The sequence below is a fragment of the Lithobates pipiens genome, unplaced genomic scaffold (genome assembly GCF_037356315.1).
Source record: "Lithobates pipiens isolate NorthernLeopardFrog02 unplaced genomic scaffold, aLitPip1_a1.2 Scaffold_30, whole genome shotgun sequence".
NCBI classification, from domain to species: domain Eukaryota; kingdom Metazoa; phylum Chordata; class Amphibia; order Anura; family Ranidae; genus Lithobates; species Lithobates pipiens.
The window spans coordinates 129,965,237-129,987,113 of NW_027507791.1; the positions used below are offsets into that span (position 1 = coordinate 129,965,237).

The following is a 21,877-nucleotide window of genomic DNA, read 5'->3' on the forward strand; positions in this document are numbered from 1 at the left end:
AAAACGATATGTTTGGCGTAAAAGCAACACAGCTCATCACCCTCAACACACCATCCCCCACTGTCAAACATGGTGGTGGCAGCATCATGGTTTGGGCCTGCTTTTCTTCAGCAGGGACAGGGAAGATGGATGCAGCCAAATACAGGACCATTCTGGATGAAAACCTGTTGGAGTCTGCAAAAGACCTGAAACTGGGACGGAGATTTATCTTCCAACAAGACAATGATCCCAAACATACAGCAAAATCTACAAAGGAATGGTTCACAAATAAACGTATCCAGGTGTTAGAATGGCCAAGTCAAAGTCCAGACCTGAATCCAATCGAGAATCTGTGGAAAGAGATGAAAACTGCTGTTCACCAACGCTCTCCATCCAACCTCACTGAGCTCGAGCTGTTTTGCAAGGAAGAATGGGCAAGAATTTCAGTCTCTCAATGTGCAAAACTGATAGAGACATACCCCAAGCGACTTGCAGCTGTAATCGCAGCAAAAGGTGGCTCTGCAAAGTATTAACGCAAGGGGGCCGAATAATTTTGCACGCCCCACTTTTCATTTTTTTATTTAAAGTTTAAAAAATCCAATAGATTTCGTTCCACTTCACAATTGTGTCCCACTTGTTGGTGATTCTTCACAAAAAATAAAATTTTTATATCTTTTGAAGCCTGAAATGTGGCAAAAGGTTGAAAAGTTCAAGGGGGTCGAATACTTTCACAAGGTACTGTAACTATGGTAGATATTTGTTTAGTTCTATCTCCTGTGTCGTTGTTTGCCTTGTAATGATGGGATTACACTTTGTGCCTGCAGTTTTTAGTGTTATGGCCGATAGGCCAGCTGCACTACACATGGGCTGAATGTCGGCAGTTTCTATTGACCCGACCGTCCTACATTCAGGCCATGTGTACTAGGCTTTAGAGCAGGGGTGAGGCAAACGGATGCTGTGCAGGTGCCAGATGTACTCCTGTGGCCACTGCCTGTGGCTGGCTTGCATGGTGCCCAAGTTTGTAATCCTACACAATACAAACCTTAGACTTTTGGAACAAAAAAAAAGGTAGGCATGATTAACTTGCTTTATCTGTCAATTTTACCACAACACCCTGGTTGTAAAAGGTGGGGTTAGCTGATTCAATAAAAAAAAAGCGAGAGGAGTGCTTTTCCTCCAACAGTCAATCTGGCACTGAATTTTACTTGAGGGATATAACCTTTTTGTTTCGGACAGTGCCGATACTTTTATTTCAGTTTTGATATATCATTGCCATGTCTGCTTAGTCTTTGTGGTGATCTGTGCCTTACTCTGACACTTTCCTAAACCTGACTGTCCTGTGACAACCATTGCTTTTGCTTTAATTTTGCAGAAGATCTTCTAGCCAGTGCTCTACGTCGACATGAGATGGAAAGGCAAATTGAAGAGTTGGAGAAGAGGCTAAAAGGCTCATGCACTGAAAACCAGAAACAAGTAGGCATGGAGGTAGGATAGAAGCACCATTACCCAGGCTGATCTGTGCTTCAGCTTTAACATTGTTGCACCATCTAAACAATCTCAACCTTGTCTTCACTATGCTCAGACTTCCAGGCCTAACTTGAGACTGGTGTCTCAGTATAATGTCCTTCAGTTCTACTTATTTTGCATTCTGTGTTTCCTCACCAAATAAAAACATAAATATGTTTAATTTTGTCTTTAACCACTTAAGGACCGCCGCATGCCAATGTACGTCAACAGAATGGTATGTACAGGCACAAGCACGTACATGTACGTGCTTGCCTTCCAGCGGGTGGGGGGTCCGATTGGACCCCCTCCCGCTGGATGCGGCGGTCCGTTTCGCTTCAGGAGCGATCGGGAATGAGGGGATGGCCGTTTGGTTTCTGGCCATCCCCTCTTGATCGCTTCTGGCGAATGAGAAGCTTCCCCCGCTGTGTATAGTAAACACAGGCAGGGAGGAAGTGATGTCATTCTCCTCGGGACGGTCTTTTTGACCGGACTGCGAAGAGAAGAGAGAAAGTAAGTGTGCACCAACACTACACTGACATGTAGGCACACAAACCCCCCCCCCCCCCCGCCCCTCCCAGTCAGTGTCACTGATTGCAGTGATTATTTATTTTCTGATCACTGCATTCAGTGTCAATTGTAAAACTAAAAACTGTCAGGGCAGTTAGTGTTAGGTCCAGGATAGCCCCCTACCACCCCCCAATAAAGATTTAACCCCCTGATTGCCCCTAGAGTTAACCCTTTCACCCCCTTTTTGCCAGTGTCACTAAGCGATCGTTTTTCTGATCGCTGCATTAGTGTCACTGGTGCCGTTAAGTAGCTAGTTATTTTTTTAGGTTCACCGCCAAGTTTTTATAGCGCTAGGTACCCCCATATACTACCCAATAATGGTTTTAACTCCCCGATTGCCCCTAGTTAACCTTTTCACCAGCGATCACCGTATAAGTGCCACTGGTGACGCTGGTTAGCCAGTTAGTTATTTAGGTTCCCCGTCAGGTTTTTATATAGCGCCAGGGACCCCCATATACTACCTAATAAAGATTTTAACCCCCTGATTGCCCCTAGTTAACCCTTTCACCAGTGATCACCGTATAAGTGTTACGGGTGAATCTGGTTAGTTTGCTTTTTATAGCATCAGGGCACCCACAATTTATTACCCAATAAAGGTTTAACCACCTGATCACCCGGCAGGTGATCTCAATTAGATTTTAGGGTCAGGGTCTGAGTCGCCCCAGGCAGCGCTAGGTTAGTGCCAGTACCGCTAACACCCACGCGCAAAGCATACACCTCCCGTAGTGGTATAGAATCTGAACAGATCAATATCTGATCTGATCAGATCTATACTAGCGTCCCCAGCAGTTTAGGGTTCCAAAAAAAACGCATTGTTAGCCGGATCAGCCCAGATACCTGCTGGCACCTGCGTTTTGCCCCTCCGCCCAGCCCACCCAAGTGCAGTATCGATCGATCACTGTCACTTACAAAACGCATAACTGCAGCGTTCGCAGAGTCAGGCCTGATCCCTGCGATCGCTAACAGTTTTTTTTTTTGTAGCGTTTTATATTTAAATCCTGAAGGCGGTGCTTGGTTTTCGGGGTCCTGTATGTGGCTAGACTCCCAAAAAGTCCCCCACATGTGGTATCCCCATACTCGGGAGAAGCAGCAGAATTTATTTTGGGGTATAATTTCACTTACCGTATATACTCGAGTATAAGCCGAGATTTTCAGCCTCTTTTTTGAGGCTGAAAGTGCCCCCCTCGGCTTATACTCGAGTCATCGCTGTCTGCCCGCTCGATCAGCGTGTCGAGCAGACAGACAGCGGCCATTCTATAATTCAAAAGCCGCGCCTCCGGCTCCGCCTTCGCCTGTGATAGGCGGAACACTGAATTTCCCAGCAGCCTGTGTTCCGCCTATCACGGACATCGTATCATCCTCGTACTACGGACGAGGATGATACGATGTCCGTGATAGGCGGAACACAGGCTGCTGGGAAATTCAGTGTTCCGCCTATCACAGGCGGAGGCGCGGCTTTTGAATTTTAGGCACGGCACGGGACGGAGGCAAGGAGGCAAGGCACGGGACGGAGGCTCGGGACAAAGGCTCGGGACACAGGTAGGCTGGACACACACACACACACACACACACACACACACACACACACACACACACACACACACACACACACACACACACACACACACACACACACACACATGGATGGAGACACACACACACACACAGGGATGGATGGATGGATGGAGACACACACACACAGGGATGGATGGATGGAGACACACACACACACAGGGATGGATGGACGGACACACAGGGATGGACGGACACACAGGGATGGACGGACACACACACAGGGATGGACAGGCATGTCTCACCCTCGGCTTATACACGAGTCAATAAGTTTGCCAGTTTTTTTGGGGGTAAATTGGGGGCCTCGGCTTATATTCGGGTCGGCCTATACTCGAGTATATACGGTATGCCCATAGCATGTGTGAGCAATCTATCATTTAGTGACAACTTTGTGCAAAAAATAAAATAAAAAATTGTAATATTCCTGAAACTTGTGGCAAAATATAAAATATTTCATGGACTCAACATGCCTCTCAGTAAATAGCTTGGGGTGTCTACTTTCCAAAATGGGGTCATATGGGGGGGGGGGAGGTTTTGTGCTATTTTGGCATTTTATGGCCTTCAAAACTGTGATAGGTAGTGAGGAGTGAAATCAAAAATTTGCACCCTTAGAAATCCTGAAGGCAGTGATTGGTTTTCGGGGTGCCGTACGCAGCTAGACTCCCAAAAAGTCCCACATATGTGCTATCCCCGTACTCGGGAGAAGCAGCAGAATGTTTTGGGGTGTGATTCCACATATAACTATGGCATGTGTGAGCAATATATCATTTAGTGACAACTTTTTGTAAACTTTTTTTTTTTTTTTTGTGTCATTATTCAATCACTTGGGACAAAAAAAATATTCAATGGGCTCAACATGCCCCTCAGCAATTTCCTTGGGGTGTCTACTTTCCAAAATGGGGTCATTTGGGGGGGGGGGGGGGGGTTGTACTGCCCTGCCATTTTAGCACCTCAAGAAATGAGATAGGCAGTCATAAATTAAAAGCTGTGTAAATTCCAGAAAATGTACTCTAGTTTGTAGACGCTATAACTTTTGCGCAAACCAATAAATATACGCTTATTGACATTTTTTTTTACTAAAGACGTGGCTGAATAAATTTTGCCCTAAATGTATGACTAAAATTGAGTTTATTAGATTTTTCTTATAACAAAAAGTAGAAAATATCTTTTTTTTTTTTTTTCTCGACATTTTCGGTCTTTTTCCATTTATATCGCAAAAAATAATAATTGCAGAGGCAATCAAATACCATCAAAAGAAAGCTCTATTTGTGGGAAGAAAAGGACGTAAATTTCGTTTGGATACAACATTGCATGACCGCGCAATTACCAGTTAAAGCAGTGCAGTGCAAAATTGTAAAAAGACCTCTGGTCCTTAGGCTGTCAATTGGTCCGGGGCTGAAGTGGTTAATATGTGTGCAATTTGCTGTATGACTTCTCAGCACTTTTTCTCTACGTTTAATTTGCATATTGGGCCATGCTCTTTGACTGTGAAAATCTCCTTCTGAAAATGCTAGTGGTCTTTGACTTTAGTTCTTGGTTCACTGATCGAAAACAAACCTGGAAATCAGGGATGTCATAGTGAAGTTAGAATCCTTTTTATCTGCATTCATTATCTAGGTTAGTGACTCAGAAATGATTGAAACCATTGATACATCATGGCTGTTGGACAGCTAGAATTCTCATGAGTCCAGCATATGGCAACATACATAGTACCTGAAAAACCCAAACACAGAAAATGCAATTATTTGTTACGTTTTTCATAAGGAACGTGTATAGATTTCTTAGCGATAGAATTGTACTCAGTCGGTTGTCAACTCCTGTCCTGAAAAATCGAATTAATCAAAATTAAAAAGGCTCTTGACTATATTGTATGCCCTTGAGCTTTTTTTTTTTTTTTTTTTTTTACTTTTAATGAGATTGGGTGAAATGCCTTTTATTCTTGAAATTTTATAAATGGACAAATCTTATCCTCATTTATCAGTGGTTCCAAATTAAATAACTACTCCAGTAGGGAACAGACACAAAGATACACTGCATTTTTTTTTTCAAATAAGTGTTCTGTTCTGTTCAATGCAATTAAAGTTTTTAATTTTTGTTATTTTTTTTATACAAATGATTACGTAGGTATCACATTAATATTACAATTGTACTTTTATGGTAATAACGGATGTAACCTAGGCAGGCTAATTCTAATCAGGATTTGAAAGAATGCAAACATGTAATCAAAACATGATTAGTGCAGTGTGCAATACATAGACAAAGCATACAAAATAGAATACAATTCTATACAGATTTTACAATTTCCCTAAAGAGGAGCTCCAGTCTGGGAGGAGAAAAAGTCATCGGCTACAAATACTGTAGCTGCTGACTTTTAATATAAGGACACTTACTTGCCCAGGGATCCCGTGATGTCGGCACCTCTAGCCGATTCGTCAATTGTAAGTAAATCCGGGAGTGAGTTTCTGAATGGTCCCCTGTCATCTTGGACTTGTGTGCATCCCAGAAGGCATCGGGGGGGGGGGGGGGGGGGACCTCCATACGCTTATGAAGAGCTAGTCTCGGCCTAGGAGGCAACACCACTGGGAAGAATATAGCTGAGAGCAGCTATATATTTTTTATTGTACATCACGGAACACAGAGCAACCATAATAATGACTATATGGATTATATGCCACCTACTGGAGGATGGACACTGGCAGATAGTCAGACAGGAAGTCCTCCCCTATATAACCCCTCCTACACAGAAAGGACCTCAGTTTTTTTCACCAGTGTCTGTAAGGTCGAATGGTCACTGATGTTATGCATGTACTCTTGAAGCATACTTGGAGGTCCGGATGGTTCTATTTTAGAATTATTGCCTTCATTCAGATCCATTTAAAAAAAATCTATCAGCCAAACTGGATGGTACCCGAGCCTCCTTGGAAGGAGAGAAGATTCCTTGAGGTTTGCCTGTAATGCGGCCATATGACGCTGGACCCTGTGTAAATGGAACCCTGGGCAGTGTTTTGACCAAGGTGCTTTTCCTGCATGGTGCTATGCAGGAGCAGGGGAGTGGACCTCACATTAAGAGGGGCCTAGTCCCTGAATGTCTTTTATGACCAAGCTCGCCGTGATGGGTGAAGATTGCATTCCTGTTATGTTCTGAGTCCTAAAGCAGAAATGCTAAGTCTGCATTTGTTTGCAGTTTTTCTTTAAAAATAACTGACCGTCTGGTGTTCTCTCAGTAGCCCCTAGGGGCAGTGTGCTGTTTAAAACATGCTCTGTGTACTACTTAGGAGTATGGGCTGCCGTTTCGCCTCCAGCCACTAGAGAGGGCGCAGGGGCCTATTTCTATTTTGCCAGGAAGTGGAGAGGTGGCCATGTGCTGGGCAGATTCAGCTGGGCCTCTTGAGACATAACGGCAGTCCATGGATACAAGTAAATTGTGGGTACTTTGGGAGAACTGTGTGGCCAGATAAGTTGTGATTATATACTGCTTAATCTGAGAGGCCTGTACAACTGTAAGTCGATACACCCCCCAACAGTGCACTTTAAAGTGTTGTGTCTCCAGAATACTGTGCATTTGGCACAAAAATAGTATGTGGCCTGGTGCAGTTGAACAGGTACGTACTTGCAAACTTCAGAATAGTATGCATTTGGTCTGCAGGAGCTTACTTTTAGGCTGATCTGAAGCAGAAAAGGGCTGCATGGCATGCATATGTGCTAAACTAGTATGGAGGCAGGTGCAGCATATAGTATACATGCTTGCAAAGATGTTGCATATGTTCATGTGGCATAAGCACATGTTTGGAAGAATAGGGGCATCACTGCACTTGAAGGAGTTGTGTCTCCAGAATCGCATTCATTGGGTCTACAGGAGCTTGGTTTTAGGCTCCTTTTCACAATTGTGCGACTTGAAAGTCGCGTTATTTTGCCACAACTTTTATGTGATTTTGCAGCAACGTGAAGAAGTGCCTGTATAATCTTGAGGTCTATGGACCAAGTCGTGTCAAGGTCAGACCGGGTAATTCAGGGTCTTTTTTGAAGTCGCCGCAATTTGAAGATGCACATATGTGAAGGGTACTCATTGGAAATTGTGGGGTATGACTTGTCAGGCGACCTTGCAGTCCCAAGTCACAGGATGGGTCACACAGGTGTAGAAGAGGCTGCATTGGATGCCTATGTACTTGGCTCATCCTGACTAAAACTAGTATGGACCAGATACAGTTAAGCAGGTGCAGCATAGTATACTTGTTTAATAATGCTTGCTTACTTGCATAGGCACACGTTTGCATAGACACATGCTTGCTTGAATAAACACAAGCTTGCATAGGCACGTTTGCAGAGATCCCCGCCCTGTGGCCCCCGCACCTGACAAGTGGGCAGCGCCCAGCATGCAGACCCCCCCCCCCCCAGGCTGGCAGTGCTCCCTTATTACACGCTTTCCCTCTGTTTCAACTTCTACCACATCTTTTGCGAACAATCCGCAAGGGGGTAACACTGATAATGTTACCCGAATTAGCCCAGGAGGGCTTGGTACACTGACATAGCAAGTCTTGCAGGGTTCGCTCCTTGGACACTCCCAGTCCAGCGGGACATAATGGTCTTGAGTCCTGTATCTGTTGAGAAGCCAGCTTCGGGGGAACTTAAATTACAGGACTTGGGGAAAAAAAATGTTTTGCCTTTAGTGAAGCCAGGAAGTGGCACCTGCAGAAATATGTGAGTGGGAGATTTTCTTTTTCCAATCAGTAGGGGAAAGGAGATTGGCCTTAACCATTTAAAGTCCACATGTTTCAATGAGTTAGCGTGACTCAGAATGTGCTCTACCAAACGGTGGAGCAGAACGTTAACGGGTTAAGTACCATTAAGGGTCAGAGTTTGGCTCTATACATTTTTCAGAGGCTGTTGTTTCTCACTCCTTAATTTATACTTCATACAGAGTGTAACGTAGACAGTCCCACCTGTCAGGCCATTGTGTCCTTGGGACTTGAATTTGATCTCGACTGTCCTTGCAGAGGCCACTTTTTGAACCAATTGGGGGATTCTGTTTGTCATTTATCTTGGAAAGGGGCTTCTTTGGTGGATATCACTTCACTAAGTGAAGTGTCAGTTGGTGGCTCCTTCATGCAAGGAGTTGTTCCTGGTCTCACATCCTAAGGTGATATTGTGTCCTCATTAATTTTTTGCTAGGAATGGTGTCTAGTTTTCCCTTGAATTAAAACTATGTCTTGCCTTCTTTTCTGATCCTCAGTTGATAGGAGTTAGATCACTGCATACTCTGGAGGTAGTTCTGGCGGTCAAAATTACTTGATTTGTCAGTACAGGTCAGGAATCCTGGTTTGTGCTACCAGTAGAGCCCAGGATGAGCAGGAGGCATCCAAGTTAACTAATTTCATTGGGTTTGCCAATTAATTATTCAAGCCTATGGGTTGAAAAGGCAAGGTCCTCCACCCCTTTTTTTTGGTAAAAGCTCTTGCTATCTGGTGTGTGGGGGCATCTTGGGCCATCCACCATCAGGAGTCAGTGGTTTAGGATTTTAAGGCCATTACATGGTCTTTTGTTTATACATTGACCGAATTTTACCAGATGGATATCAAAGCCACAGGATATTGCTTTGGCCACAGTATGTTTTGGGCAGCAGAAGTAGTCCTCAGGTGGCAGTTTCTGTGCTTGTCTCCCTCCCCTCAAGTGCATTGCTTTAGGACGTCTCATATAGTCGTCATTATGGTTGCTCTGTGGCCTGTGATGTACGATAAAGAAAATAGGATTTTTTTTTCATCATACTTACCTGTAAAATCGTTTTCTTGGAGTACATCATGGGACACAGAGGTCCCTACCATCTTTTTTGGGATATTCATTGCTACAAAACCTGAGGTCCTTCCTGTGTAGGAGGGGATTATATAGGGGAGGACTTCCTGTTTTACTATCTGTGGCGTATAACCCATATAGTCATTATTATGGTTGTGCTGTGTCCCATGATGTACTCCAAATAAAAGATTTTACAGGTAAATATGAAAAAAATCTTATGACAAAGCGACCTTTCATTGTGATTGAAAAAAAGATTGATAAAAAAATATTTATACATTAATTGGCTGTACACACAGGTCATGTGGCCAGAATGGCCTTGTAACTTAAATTGTCGACATGCTGACATTGGCATAGTTACACAGACAATTCTACATAAAATGGAAGACCTATAAAAGTCAATAAGACTTCAAAATGGCTGAACTACTTTTTAAATCACATTAAATATATTTACCGTATATACTCGAGTATAGGCCGACCCGAGTATAAGCCGAGGCCCCCAATTTACCCCCAAAAAACTGGGAAACCTATTGACTCGTGTATAAGCCGAGGGTGAGATATGCCTGTTCATCCCTGTGTGTGTGTGTGTCCATCCATCCATCCATCCCTGTGTGTGTGTGTCCATCCATCCCTGTGTGTGTGTGTGTCCATCCATCCATCCATCCCTGTGTGTGTGTGTGTCCATCCATCCATCCATCCCTGTGTGTGTGTGTGTGTCCATCCATCCATCCATCCCTGTGTGTGTGTCCATCCATCCATCCATCCATCCCTGTGTGTGTGTGTGTGTGTGGCCTTGTGTGTCCAGCCTACCTGTGTCCCGAGCCTCCGTCCGGTCCCGAGCCTCCGTCCGGTCCCGTCCCGTCCCGAGCCTCCGTCCGGTCCCGTCCCGTCCCGAGACTCCGTCCGGTCCCGTCCCGTCCCGAGCCGAGCCTCCGTCCGGTCCCGTCCCAGGATCACCGCTCTTCGTCGGCGCCCATTCCCCTGTTCAAATGCCGCGCCTCCCTGTCTGTGATAGGCGGAACACAATTTCCCAGCAGCCTGTGTTCCGCCTATCACGGACATCGTCTCATCCTCGTCCGTAGTACGAGGATGAGACGATGTCCGTGATAGGCGGAACACAGGCTGCTGGGAAATTCAGTGTTCCGCCTATCACAGGCGAAGGCGGAGCCGGAGGCGCGGCTTTTGAATTATAGAATGGCCGCTGTCTGTCTGCTCGACACGCTGATCAAGCAGGCAGACAGCGATGACTCGAGTATAAGCCGAGGGGGGCACTTTCAGCCTCAAAAAAGAGGCTGAAAATCTCGGCTTATACTCGAGTATATACGGTATATATTTGTACCCCTTACAAATAAAAAAATTGAATAAATAGTACCCCAGACTGTGATTCCAAGAGGAAAACAAATCAAGCACTGAGATACTTTCATTTGGTCATTTTTGCAGTGTCTGGTGTATATTCAGGTGATTTCCTTAGTTTTGTAAACTGTACATGAAAGACGCTGTATTGTGTATCCGAACATTTCCTTATAAGCAAATGCCTTAAAAATCCACAAGTCACCTGACTTTAGTTCATGAGAACCTTCCAAACTGTTAGGATCTGGAATTGGGGAGAAAACACATAAATGTTTGTCAAAAACCTTAAGAGATCAGCAACATTCACTGAGATCCAAGTGGAGGATTTGAGCTGGCGAGCAACACACTTCCAAACAAAATCTCATAGGAAGAGGGCCCAATGTCCCCTTAGGGGCTCAAATAAAATATTAGTCAGGCCATAGTTTTCTAGTTTATGAAATCCCTTTTAATTACTCTACATTTTTCCACTAAATTGTAGACGGTGTAAAATATAACCTCTTGCAAGAACTCTCCCAGGAAATGAGTTTCTCTGTAGCTTCTGGAACTCTGTACGAACTACTTCTGGTAACACTTTTTTTTTTTTTTTTTTTTTTTTTTTTTACTGTGACCTTTCCAGTAGCATTTGAGACTGGACAAGCTTCTGGTCATCTAGAAACAATGTCTATACGGACGGACAAGTGCATACTTGTAAGATCCTGACTTGGGAGTCTGGTATATATTTTTGTAATCTCTGGAAGGGATGTTCTGCTTTTGGTACCAGGTAAAACAAGCAGTATATTATAAAATCAACTGGTGAATCCTGGCCCTATCCCATGCTAATTTACTAAGGCAGTCAATGCTTTTGACTGATGTCACGGTCTCTGTGTCAAGCTGGAAGGAAAATCATGGCTGGCAGACATAAAAGATCACCCTTTTCCAGTCCTGTTTTATAAAAAGTTGCCCCGTTTTCTTGTTCTGGGGTCCTCAAAGTTCAATTACTAATCCCGTCTCTACTGGGCCAGAACTAGGGTGGAATCTGTGAGTTGCACAGACCCAGCAAGTGTCTGGGCCTGTGTTGCAGCATTCTTGCTTGATCTGCCTCCATGTGTGCATTTGAAGTTTTAGTTTGGCTACCTCAGCAAGAAACTGGAAGGCTCAAGACAGCCAATCAACTTGGAATGCTTGATTGGTTTACCTACCAAAGTAAAAACTTCTAGCCCTTCAAATGGAACCAAAATTATGCACCACCCCAAAAAAACGCTCAAATTCTCTACTATCTATATAAATGTATACTCTTTTGATGGCTCACAGGCTTTGTTAAAGCATGGAGCTCTGCTTCTTGAGCTGGGGAAGAAGGATTCAATCACTATGAATACAGCGTGTCCTTCTGGGTGATAACTGCATATTCAGTATGGGTATTGCCATCTTTGGTATAAATCTGGGATCAAATCTACAAACAAAATCAAAAATATGAGTCTTCAGGGAGTGTGTACTGCACTGGGCTCACAGCAGCAGTTTCCTACGTCATCAGTTTAACACATGGGTTTTCTTTGTCTCCAGCCTCCTCCACTACAGGCAAGAAGGTGGCTGGGTTCAGTGGTACAACATTTTCATTATTGGATTTGTACATAAACAACAATACAAAGTCATAGTTTTGTTAGTCTTTCATTAGACTAATATTTAATTTGTCTGTTTGCAATATTTGCGGCACAGAATGTTGGACCATTAACCGCTTGCTGATCAGCCGCCACAGTTGTACTGCAGCAACATGGCTCGGCTGTGCGAATCGCCATCATGTTATGTCGGTAACATATTCGGCCACTTAGAACACACAATAGGGAACATATTTAACCCCTTGATCGCTCCCTCATGGTTAACCCCTTTACTGCTAGTGACCTTTTTACAGTAATCAATGCATTTTTATTGCACTGATTACTGTAAAAATGTCCGTGTCCGCCATGTCGCAGTCCTGATAAAAGGTCGCCACCATTACTAGTTAAAATTTTTTTTAAAAAATGCCATAAAACTATCCCCTATTTTGTAGATGCTATAACTTCTCTGCGCATATCACTCAATAAACTTTTATTGCGATTTTTATATATTTATATTTTTGGAGGATATTTACCGGTATTATGGCAAAAATTTTTATAGCGCAAAAAATAAAAACCACAGAGATGATCAAATACCACTAAAATAACTATTTGTGGGGGGGGGGGAGGACCTCAATTTTGTTTGGGTGCAACGTCGCACGACCGCGCAATTGTCAGTTAAAGTAACGTAGTGCCGAAATTGCAAAAAGTGCTCTGGTCAGGAAGGGGGTAAAATCTTCCGGGGCTGAAGCGGCTAATGATAAATAATTGACCAAAATAATGTCTGTTACTTTGTCTAGTAGCACCTTGCATACAGCTTCTGCTCTTATGTAGCTGGGTGAGCCCTTCATTACTGGGTTCAGCTTGCATGGAATCTATTACATTTTATTTTTCCTATCGTGCTCTGTGTAAGAATGTTGCAAGAAGATATTTTCTCTTTCGTTCATTGACGGACACGGCTTCTTCAATCTTGACCTTAGATTAATATATCGCCACCTTCAGGAGAGGACTAGGCAGAACATGTAAAAACAGCAAAACTGCACAGTACTGCCCAGGGGGCGGTCCTACTGGCTATAACCCCTCACTCTGCTTCCAGCAGCTCAGTTTTCTCTGCCTAGTGTAGAAGGACCTGGCTCCCAGTGAGGACCATTGGTCCTGAGAATTTTTTTTCTTTTCTGCATTTTTGATTCCTGTGATCTACAATCAACACCCGGGCTGGGTGACAGGCTGAATAATATAGATCCTGGTAGTCTCCCCAGTCTGGCCATCGAGCATAAGCAGACCTTAGCTACGTGCTGATCCAGGGGCGGCTGGTGAGCTATATCCTCCGGGGCACACATGACCGGGCTACTGCTGTCCGTGTCAGTGCACCGTGGCCGACAGCCACCCTATACTGCTCGGGTGATGGGTCTGTCCGTGGAATGCGTCCAGCAGTCTCTGCAGGAGGGGTAAGTATGGTTCCACCTGTCTTGGCGGGATGGAGCAGCTGGGCACTCGCTCTCCCTTTCTTCTCTCCCTGTCCTTCCTCCCCATGCTATAGGCCACTATGTGACTGGGCATAGGTTGTGCGGTGCATGTACCTGGCTGGGGGTCCTCTGGGGGGGGAGGGGGGGGCTCTGAGTCCTGGCAGGGTCCTGCGCTGGGTGTTGGTAGTCTGCTCATCCTTTTCCCTGTTTTTTAGGCCATGGTGGGGTGTTTAGTGTGTACACCATGTGGGGGGGCCACGGCCATTTTCCTGAGGCCGCAGACAGTTTTTTCCTATTCGGACATTTTCTGGAAGTTCGTCGGCCATTTTCCCGGCGCCCTCAGACGTTTTCTGCTGAGGCGGGAGGCGGCCATTTTCTAGTTGCCTCAGCTTGTTTTACCTCTAGCGCTGGGTAGCTGTTTCTTTCTGGAACTGTGTGAAACTTACACAGAACACCTCGTGGCTGACACAGGGGAGAGCGGACAGCGGCAGCACAGTGCATTACCTGGGTCAGGGTGGAGAGTCCTGTGGGGGGCCCCTCAATGTGTGGCAGCTAGAAGGGTAGGCATTTTGTGTGACTTGCCTTAGGTCCCTAAGTGGTGACAGGTGAGTGTGGGTCAGCACGTTGTCAGAAGCTGACGCTTCTTCCCCAGACATCCCTGTTATTGCAACTGGTTCCGCTGCACCTGCGGTGCCTATGGACGCTCTGTCGGCGATCCTGGAGTACTTTGTTGCCAGGGTGCAAGTGGCGTGCGGGCGCAAGGGGGGTAAAAAACGCTTCCTCTCCCCCACCATCTTCTGGGGAAAGCTCTGATTCGGACTCGGATCCCGAGTCTGAACGGTCCTGGTCAGAAGATGCAAACCAGGACCTTTCAGACAGACGATGGTGGGTGTTAGTGACCTTGCGCTCCTCCCACCTTCCATGGAGTATGCCCCACAGATGCGCAATAGGGTTTAAGACGTGAGATATGCTTGGCCAGGCTATCGCCTTTACCCTCTGCTGCTTAGGCAAGGCAGTGTTCATCTTGGAGGTGTGTTTGGGGTCGTTATCATATTGGAATATTGACCTGCTGCCCAGTCTCTGAAGGGAGGGGATCATTCTCTGATTTAGTATGTCACAGTACATGTTGGTATTCATGGTTCCCTCAATGAACTGCAGTGCCCCAGTGTTGGCAGCATTCATGCAGCCCCAGACCATGACACTCCCACCACCATGCTTGACAGTAGGCAAGACACACTTGTCTTTTGTACTCCTCACCTGGTTGCCGCCACACACACTTGACACCATCTGAACCAAAAAAAGTTTGTTGGTCTCATCAGACCACAGGACATGGTTCCAGTAATCCTTGTCTTCAGCAAACTGTTTGTGGGCTTTCTTGTGCATCATCTTTAGAAGAGGCTTCCTTCTGGGATGACAGCCATGCCATCCAATTTGGTGCAGTATGCAACATATGGTCTGAGCACTGACAGGCTGACCCCCACCCCTTCAACCTCTGCAGCACTCATACGTCTATTTCCCAAAGACAACCTCTGGATATGACGCTGAGCATGTGCACTCATCTTCTTTGGTCGACCATGGCAAGGCCTGTTCTGAGTGGAACCTGTCCTGTTAAACCGCTGTATGGTCTTGGCCACCGTGATGCAGCTCATTTTCAGGGACTTGGCAATCTTCTTATAGTCTAGGTCAGAGATATGAAATTAGCAGACCTCCAGCTGTTGCAGAACAAGTTCCATGAGGCATAGCAAGACTCTGACAGCCACAAGCATGACACCCAGAGGCAGAGAGAGGCATGATGGGATTTATAGTTTTGAAACAGCTGGAGGTCCGCTAATTGCATATCCCAGGTCTAGGTAATCTTTATGTAGAGCAACAATTCTTTTTTCTTTATCGTATATCATGGGGCACAGAGCCTTAAGTAATTAATGGGTTATAGGCCAACGTCAGGTGATGGACACCATTAAAATGGATAGGAAGCGTGCTAGATCCCCCTCCCCCACTCACCTTTTAACAAGGGGAACAGTGGGCTCAGGATGAGGTGTTACCCTAAGTTGATCAGGAGGAAAAACAAACCAATTGATTCCTCTGTGTAGGAAACAATGGTAGATGAACCCTTTTTTAGCCTCTCAATCTGAGAAGGTGCTGATGCAATCTCTTATGGGGATGGTTCACTCCACTTTCATGCTACCTCTAACGGAGTCTCCTGAATGCTTGATTTTTTATTTATTTTTTCCCTTGGGTTCCTTAAATCCTTCTCAACCTTTGCATGCGTTTTCCTGCACATGCATTACTAGAACAGCTTATTTTTGCTGAATGGGATCACCCGGATAAGCATTTTCTCCCTCCTAAGAGATTTTCAATTCTGTATCCCCTGAAGGAGAAATTCTCCAAAAGATGGAAAATATCAGCAGTTGATGTTGCAATTTCCAATGTGAATAAAGGCCTAACTTGTCCAGTAGATAATGCACAAATGCTTAAGGATCCAACAGATAAAAAGTTGGAATTCCTGTTAAAATCTACTTTTTCCATGGCAGGTGCCGTTACTTGGCCTCCAGTCTCTGCAACAAGCGTCTGTCAATCCCTAAAGGACCAATTTAAACAGGCCCTTAGAGAGCATCCTGCACAACAAGCTCGGGATTTGGCTGAACTACCAAAAGCATTATGCTTTGCTATAGATGCCATTTAAAGATTCTATAAACCATGGGTCCCGCCTTACACTTATGCTTGTGTATATGCATAGAATCCTGTGGTTAAAAAAATGGTCAGATGAAGCACCATGTAAAAACTTTCTAACTGGGTTCCCTTTTTATGGGGAGCGACTATTTGGAGAAGACTTGGACAGATATATCCAAACCATTACTAGTGGGAAAAGTACTCTTCAAATCTCTTTATGGTACCAAAACCAAATGGAGATGTCAGACCCATTCTAGATCTAAAAATATAAATCCGTCCCCGAATATCCACTCCTTTTGCATGGAGAAGATCAGGTCAGTAGTTTCTATCCTAGGAGGAGAACTTCTGGCATCAATCGATATCGGGGATGCGTAGCTGCATGTCCCTATATTTCCCGCTCACCAAAAGTTTCTGTGGTTAAAATTAGAACAGCAGCATTTTCAGTTTGTAGCCCTGTTTGTAGCCCTGCCCTTCGGGCTAGCCACAGCACCTCGGGTGTTCAGAAAAGTGCTGGCCCCACCTCTAGCCAGATTAAGGGCACAGGGCATAAGTCGTAGCGTACCTAGATGATCTATTACTAATAGATCAGTTGGTAGCTAGTTTGGAGCAAAGCATACGCACTACAGTCAACTATCTGAAAAGTTTGGGTTGGATTCTCAACCTAGAGAAATCTTCCTTAATACCGCTAAAAAGGCGGGAGTACTTGGGTCTGATCATAGACACAGCCCAGGAAAAGATCAACTCCATAAGAGAGCTGGTGCGGATGGTCAGGTCAAATGGTGATTCCTCCATTCGCCTTTACATGAGGTTGCTAGGAACCATGGTAGCTTCATTCAAAGCAGTTAACTATGCCCAGTTTCATTCAAGCCTGTTGCAGAACAGTATCCTGTCTGCTTGGAACAAAACAATTCAAGCTTTAGACTTGCCAATGCAGCTGTCCCCATGAGTGTCCTAAAGCCTCACTTGGTTACTAACCCATAATTCATTGAAAGGAAGATCCTTCAGACCAGTCATCTGTAAAGTGGTAACGATGGATGCCAGCCCTTCAGGCTGGGGAGCAGTACTAGAAAAGACAGCTGTCCAGGGACAGTGGTCAAGAACCGAAAGAACCTTGCCCATCAATATCCTAGAGATTCGGGCAGTACCTTTGGCTCTAAAAGCCTCGACTTTCAGGTTGCGGGATTGTCCTGTTAGGATTCAATCCAATAATGCCACAGCTGCGGCCTATATCAATCACCAAGGGGGCACCAAAAGTCTCTCAGTACAGAGAGAGGTTAACCATATTCTAACTTGGACAGAAAGGAATGTTCCGTGCCTATCGGCATTCTTTGTTCTGGAAGTAGATAATTGGCAGGTGGACTACTTAAGTCGCCAGCAGTTATTCCCAGGGGCATGGTCTCTTCACTCCAAAATAATTTGGGCTATTTCCCAAAGATTGGGGACTCCGGACACAGATCTTCTAGCGTCCAGGTTCAACGTGAAGTTAACGTGGCCAGAACAAGGGATCCACTTGCATCCGGAATGGATGCGATGGTGATCCCATGGGATCAGTTCTCACTGATCTATGCATTCTCCTTATTCAGTTGATTCCTCGACTTCTTTGCAGGATCAAGCTGGAAAGTAAGCCGGTAATTCTGGTGGGACCAGCATGGCCCGGAAGGTCATGGTATGCAGAAATTGTAAAGATGTCAGTGGAGGGCCCATGGTCCCTCCCACTATGGCCAGATCTGCTCTCACAGGGACTGATATTCCATCCTTCCTTACAGTCTCCAAATGTAATGGCTTGGCTATTTAAACCCTCATTCTGAAGAAACTTGGGCTTTCCGAGTCAGTTATATCTACCCTGATTAATGCAAGGAAGCCAGCTTCCAGAACTATATATTATAGAGTCTGGAGGGCTTATTTTTCCTGGTGTGAATCCATGGATTGGCACCCTCGGAGATGTATCATAGGGAGAATTCTTGCCTTTCTACAATTAGGGGTAGAAATGAAGTTGGCCTTGAGTACTATTAAAGGCCAAGTGTCAGCTTTATCGGTCTTATTTCAAAGACCACTTGCTACGCATTCTTTAGTCGGGGGGTTTTATACAAGGGGTGACATGGCTTAATCTGTCCGTAAATCTCCCTTGAACCCTTGGGACTTGAACTTTGTTTTGTCTGTGTTACAAAAACAGCCATTTTGAACCAATACAACATATTCCCCTACTCCTTCTGATCAGGAAGTTGGTATTTTTGTTTGCTATATCCTCAGCAAGAAGGGTTTCAGAATTGGCTGCTCTTTCTTGTAAATAGCCATATTTGATTTGTCGTGAGAACAGAGTGGTGTTACGCCCTCGTCCAGACTTTTTCACCAAAAGGTTTTTTTTAGGTTTTCCTGCCATCGTTTTTCCAAAACCATGTTCCAGGGAAGAAAACTCACTACATTGTCTTTGTGGTGAGAGCAGTGAAAATACAAGGAGAGACGCCTCTGGGTGCAGATGTTTTTAACAAACTTTAATACACTTTAATTAGTCAAACTCACATTTCAGCATAAAAGTATAGACATGGTTATGTCACAGTGGCAATTCTGAGTCCTGGGTCTTGTAGTTCCTCTGTCAAAACAGTCTGGTCAGAAAGGTGTCTGCCGTTAAGATGGTTATGCCGGCTCCAAAAGACAAACTCGAGATGAGGCATGAGGCGCAGGGAACAGCAGGCTGTGTAAGATGGTTATGCCGGCTCTGGAAAACAAACTCGAGACAGACAGACATAGATGTCTTTTGATAAAGGAGTGCGACTTGCCAGTAGATTGCAGCGTGCCTACTCAAGAAACGTGTCCACTACTGGTGACATCATCCCTTGCAGTCTACTGTTCCCTGTGCCTAATGCCTTGTCTCGAGTTTGTCTTATGGAGCCGGCATAACCATCTTAAAGTGGATGTATGCTCAATTTTTTTACTTTTACCTACAGGAAAGCCTATAATAAGGTTTACCTGTAGCATACAGGTTTAGGAGATATTCCCCTCGGTATGCGCCGATGACTGCAGCGGCGCATGCGCACAAGGGGGTTCTCGCCGTGAAAATCCGGCAGCGGCCGACCGGCCGGACTGAAATCTCCCGTGCGCACGGGAGTGACGATATCGCGTGTCCGGCCAACTTGCAGTGCCGGAGCCGCGATACCCGGAAGAAACGCCGAGGGAGCATGTCAGCTCCCTCGGCGTGGATCGGGCCAGATGTCGGGGCCTCGTTCTAAGGTAAGTATTTCATAATGAGCTAGTATGCGGTGCATACTAGCTCATTATGCCTTTTGCTTTGCAGGTTTAAAAAATAAAAATAAAAAATTTGCGGGTTTACTACCGCTTTAACTGCAGACACCTCTCTGACCAGATTGTTTTGACAGAGGAACTACAAGACCCAGGACTCAGGCTTTCCACTGTGACATAACCATGTCTATGCTTTTATGCTTATCACTTTCTGCTGAAATGTGAGTTTGACTAATTAATGTGTATTAAAGTTTGTTAAAAATGTCTGCACCCAGAGGCGCCTCTCGTTTTTTTGCAGCTCCCTAGAACATGGTTTCTGTTCTAATATGATGGCAGCCCTGCTTGCTCTGGACTTTTAACCCATGCTCGTCATCCGTACATAGACTTGTATAGACTGTATATAAAACAAAAACGGATTGACCACAGATCTGATTGATAGTTTTACAGTTTTATTGCAGATTTTTATTCAGTTTTCTTTTTTTTTTCTTTATGGTTTTAGTTCTTGCGCCTCCACATGTTTCATTTGAGCAGTGAAAATCTATTTAAAGTCAACTGCTGAGACTCGGAAGACTGATGTCTTATTTATTCTGCCAGAGAGTCCTTAGAAAGGACATGCAGCATTGAAAGCCACTGTCGCTAAGTGGATTCAGGAAGTGATAATTCAAACTTATGATTTTATGGGGTAAGATTCCCCCTTTTCAAGATAAGGCTCTCTCTACCAAGGCGGTCAGTGCATCATTAGGCCTTCATGGCTCAGATCTGTAAGGCCGCAACTTGGTCTTCAGTGCATACATTCACAAACTTTTATCGGCTGGATGTAAGGAGGTATGAAGATATCTCCTTCGGGCGCAGTGTGCTGCAGGCAGCAGTATAGGTCCTCAAGTTTGGGGGTATCCTCCGGGTTGTCTCCCTCCTCCTCAAGTAGCATTGTTATGGGACGTCCTAAGTAATTACTTAAGGCTCTATGTCCCATGATGTACGATAAAGAAAATAGGATTTTTATAATAGCTTACCTGTAAAATCCTTTTCTTGGAGTACATCATGGGACACAGAGGTCCCTCCTGTCTGACATGGCCCTGGATACCCTCCCTCTGTTATCCAGGGCTTCAGTGTCAGCAGTGGTGCTGAGGTGCCTGATTTGGTTAAAATGCTGGTCTGTGGACCAGGCATCTAAATAAGCCCTGACGGATCTTCCCTTCCTTGGCGACTGGCTCTTGGAGCCTCTTTGGATGACATAAAAAATGCCACAGGTGGTAAGAGTACACTACTCCCGCAGGCCAGGAAGGCTAAGGAGCCACGCTGTAGGCAAGGGCCCTCCTTTTTTTTTTTTTTCTGCTCACAAAAGGCTTTTTCGTCTGCCCGGTGCTTCGGCTAAACGTCCCCAGCCTGACTGGACGACCACGGAAGGACAGGAACGTCTCTGGAACCGCAAGCCTAACAAGACTGCGAACAAGCGTGGTACCGCATGAAGGTTTGCACCCACCCATGACTCGGGTCGCCTTCGGGAGTTTGCAGCCCGGTGGTCCTCTCTACTGTCCTACCAATGGGTCTGCGATCTGATTTCCTACAGCTACAAAATAGCGTTTCTCTCTTGGCCGCCAAACCAATTTTTTTACCCCTCCAGCATACCCATTTCCCCGGCTCGCCGGTAGGCCCTCTTGGGGGCAGTAAAAGACCTGCTGAATCGAAGGGTGATTGTGCCTGTTCTGGAATCGGAACATTTCCAGGAGTTCTACTCAAACCTGTTTGTAGTTCCCAAGAAGGAAGGGGTACGTCCAATCTTGGATCTTAAAGCCCTCAATCACTTTGTGAAAGTGAAGAGATTCAGAATGGAATCAGTTCGCTCAGTAGTCGTTGCACTCCATCAAGGGGACTCCCTGGTGTCCTTGGACATCCAGGATGCGTACCTGCATATACCCATATGCCTCCGGAATTAAAAGTTTCTGCGGTTTGCAGTCGGGGAAGCCCACTACCAATTTGTGGCTCTCCCTTTTTGGTTTGGCATCAGCCCCCCGAGTCTTTACCAAGGTAATGGCTCCAGTCTTGGCGTTGCTGCGGCAATGTTGGATCGCGATCGTGGGTTACCTATACTATCTACTCCTGAGAGCATCTTCCGCCTCAGAATTAGAAGAGGATGTGGCGATCACCATACAGACCCTGCAAGAATTTGGGTGGCTG

At 45.3% G+C, this 21,877-nt stretch overlaps 1 protein-coding gene across 2 annotated transcripts in view; it reads left to right on the top strand.

Annotated features, from left to right (window-relative positions):
* BUB1B (BUB1 mitotic checkpoint serine/threonine kinase B) overlaps positions 1-21,877 on the top strand; it is a 156,685-nt gene that overhangs the window by 66,656 nt on the left and 68,152 nt on the right. For both annotated transcript variants that reach the window (XM_077464860.1, XM_077464861.1), the window contains exon 10: positions 1,352-1,464. In XM_077464860.1, the coding sequence (XP_077320986.1) occupies positions 1,352-1,464 (113 nt within the window). The remainder of the gene's footprint in view (positions 1-1,351; positions 1,465-21,877) is intronic.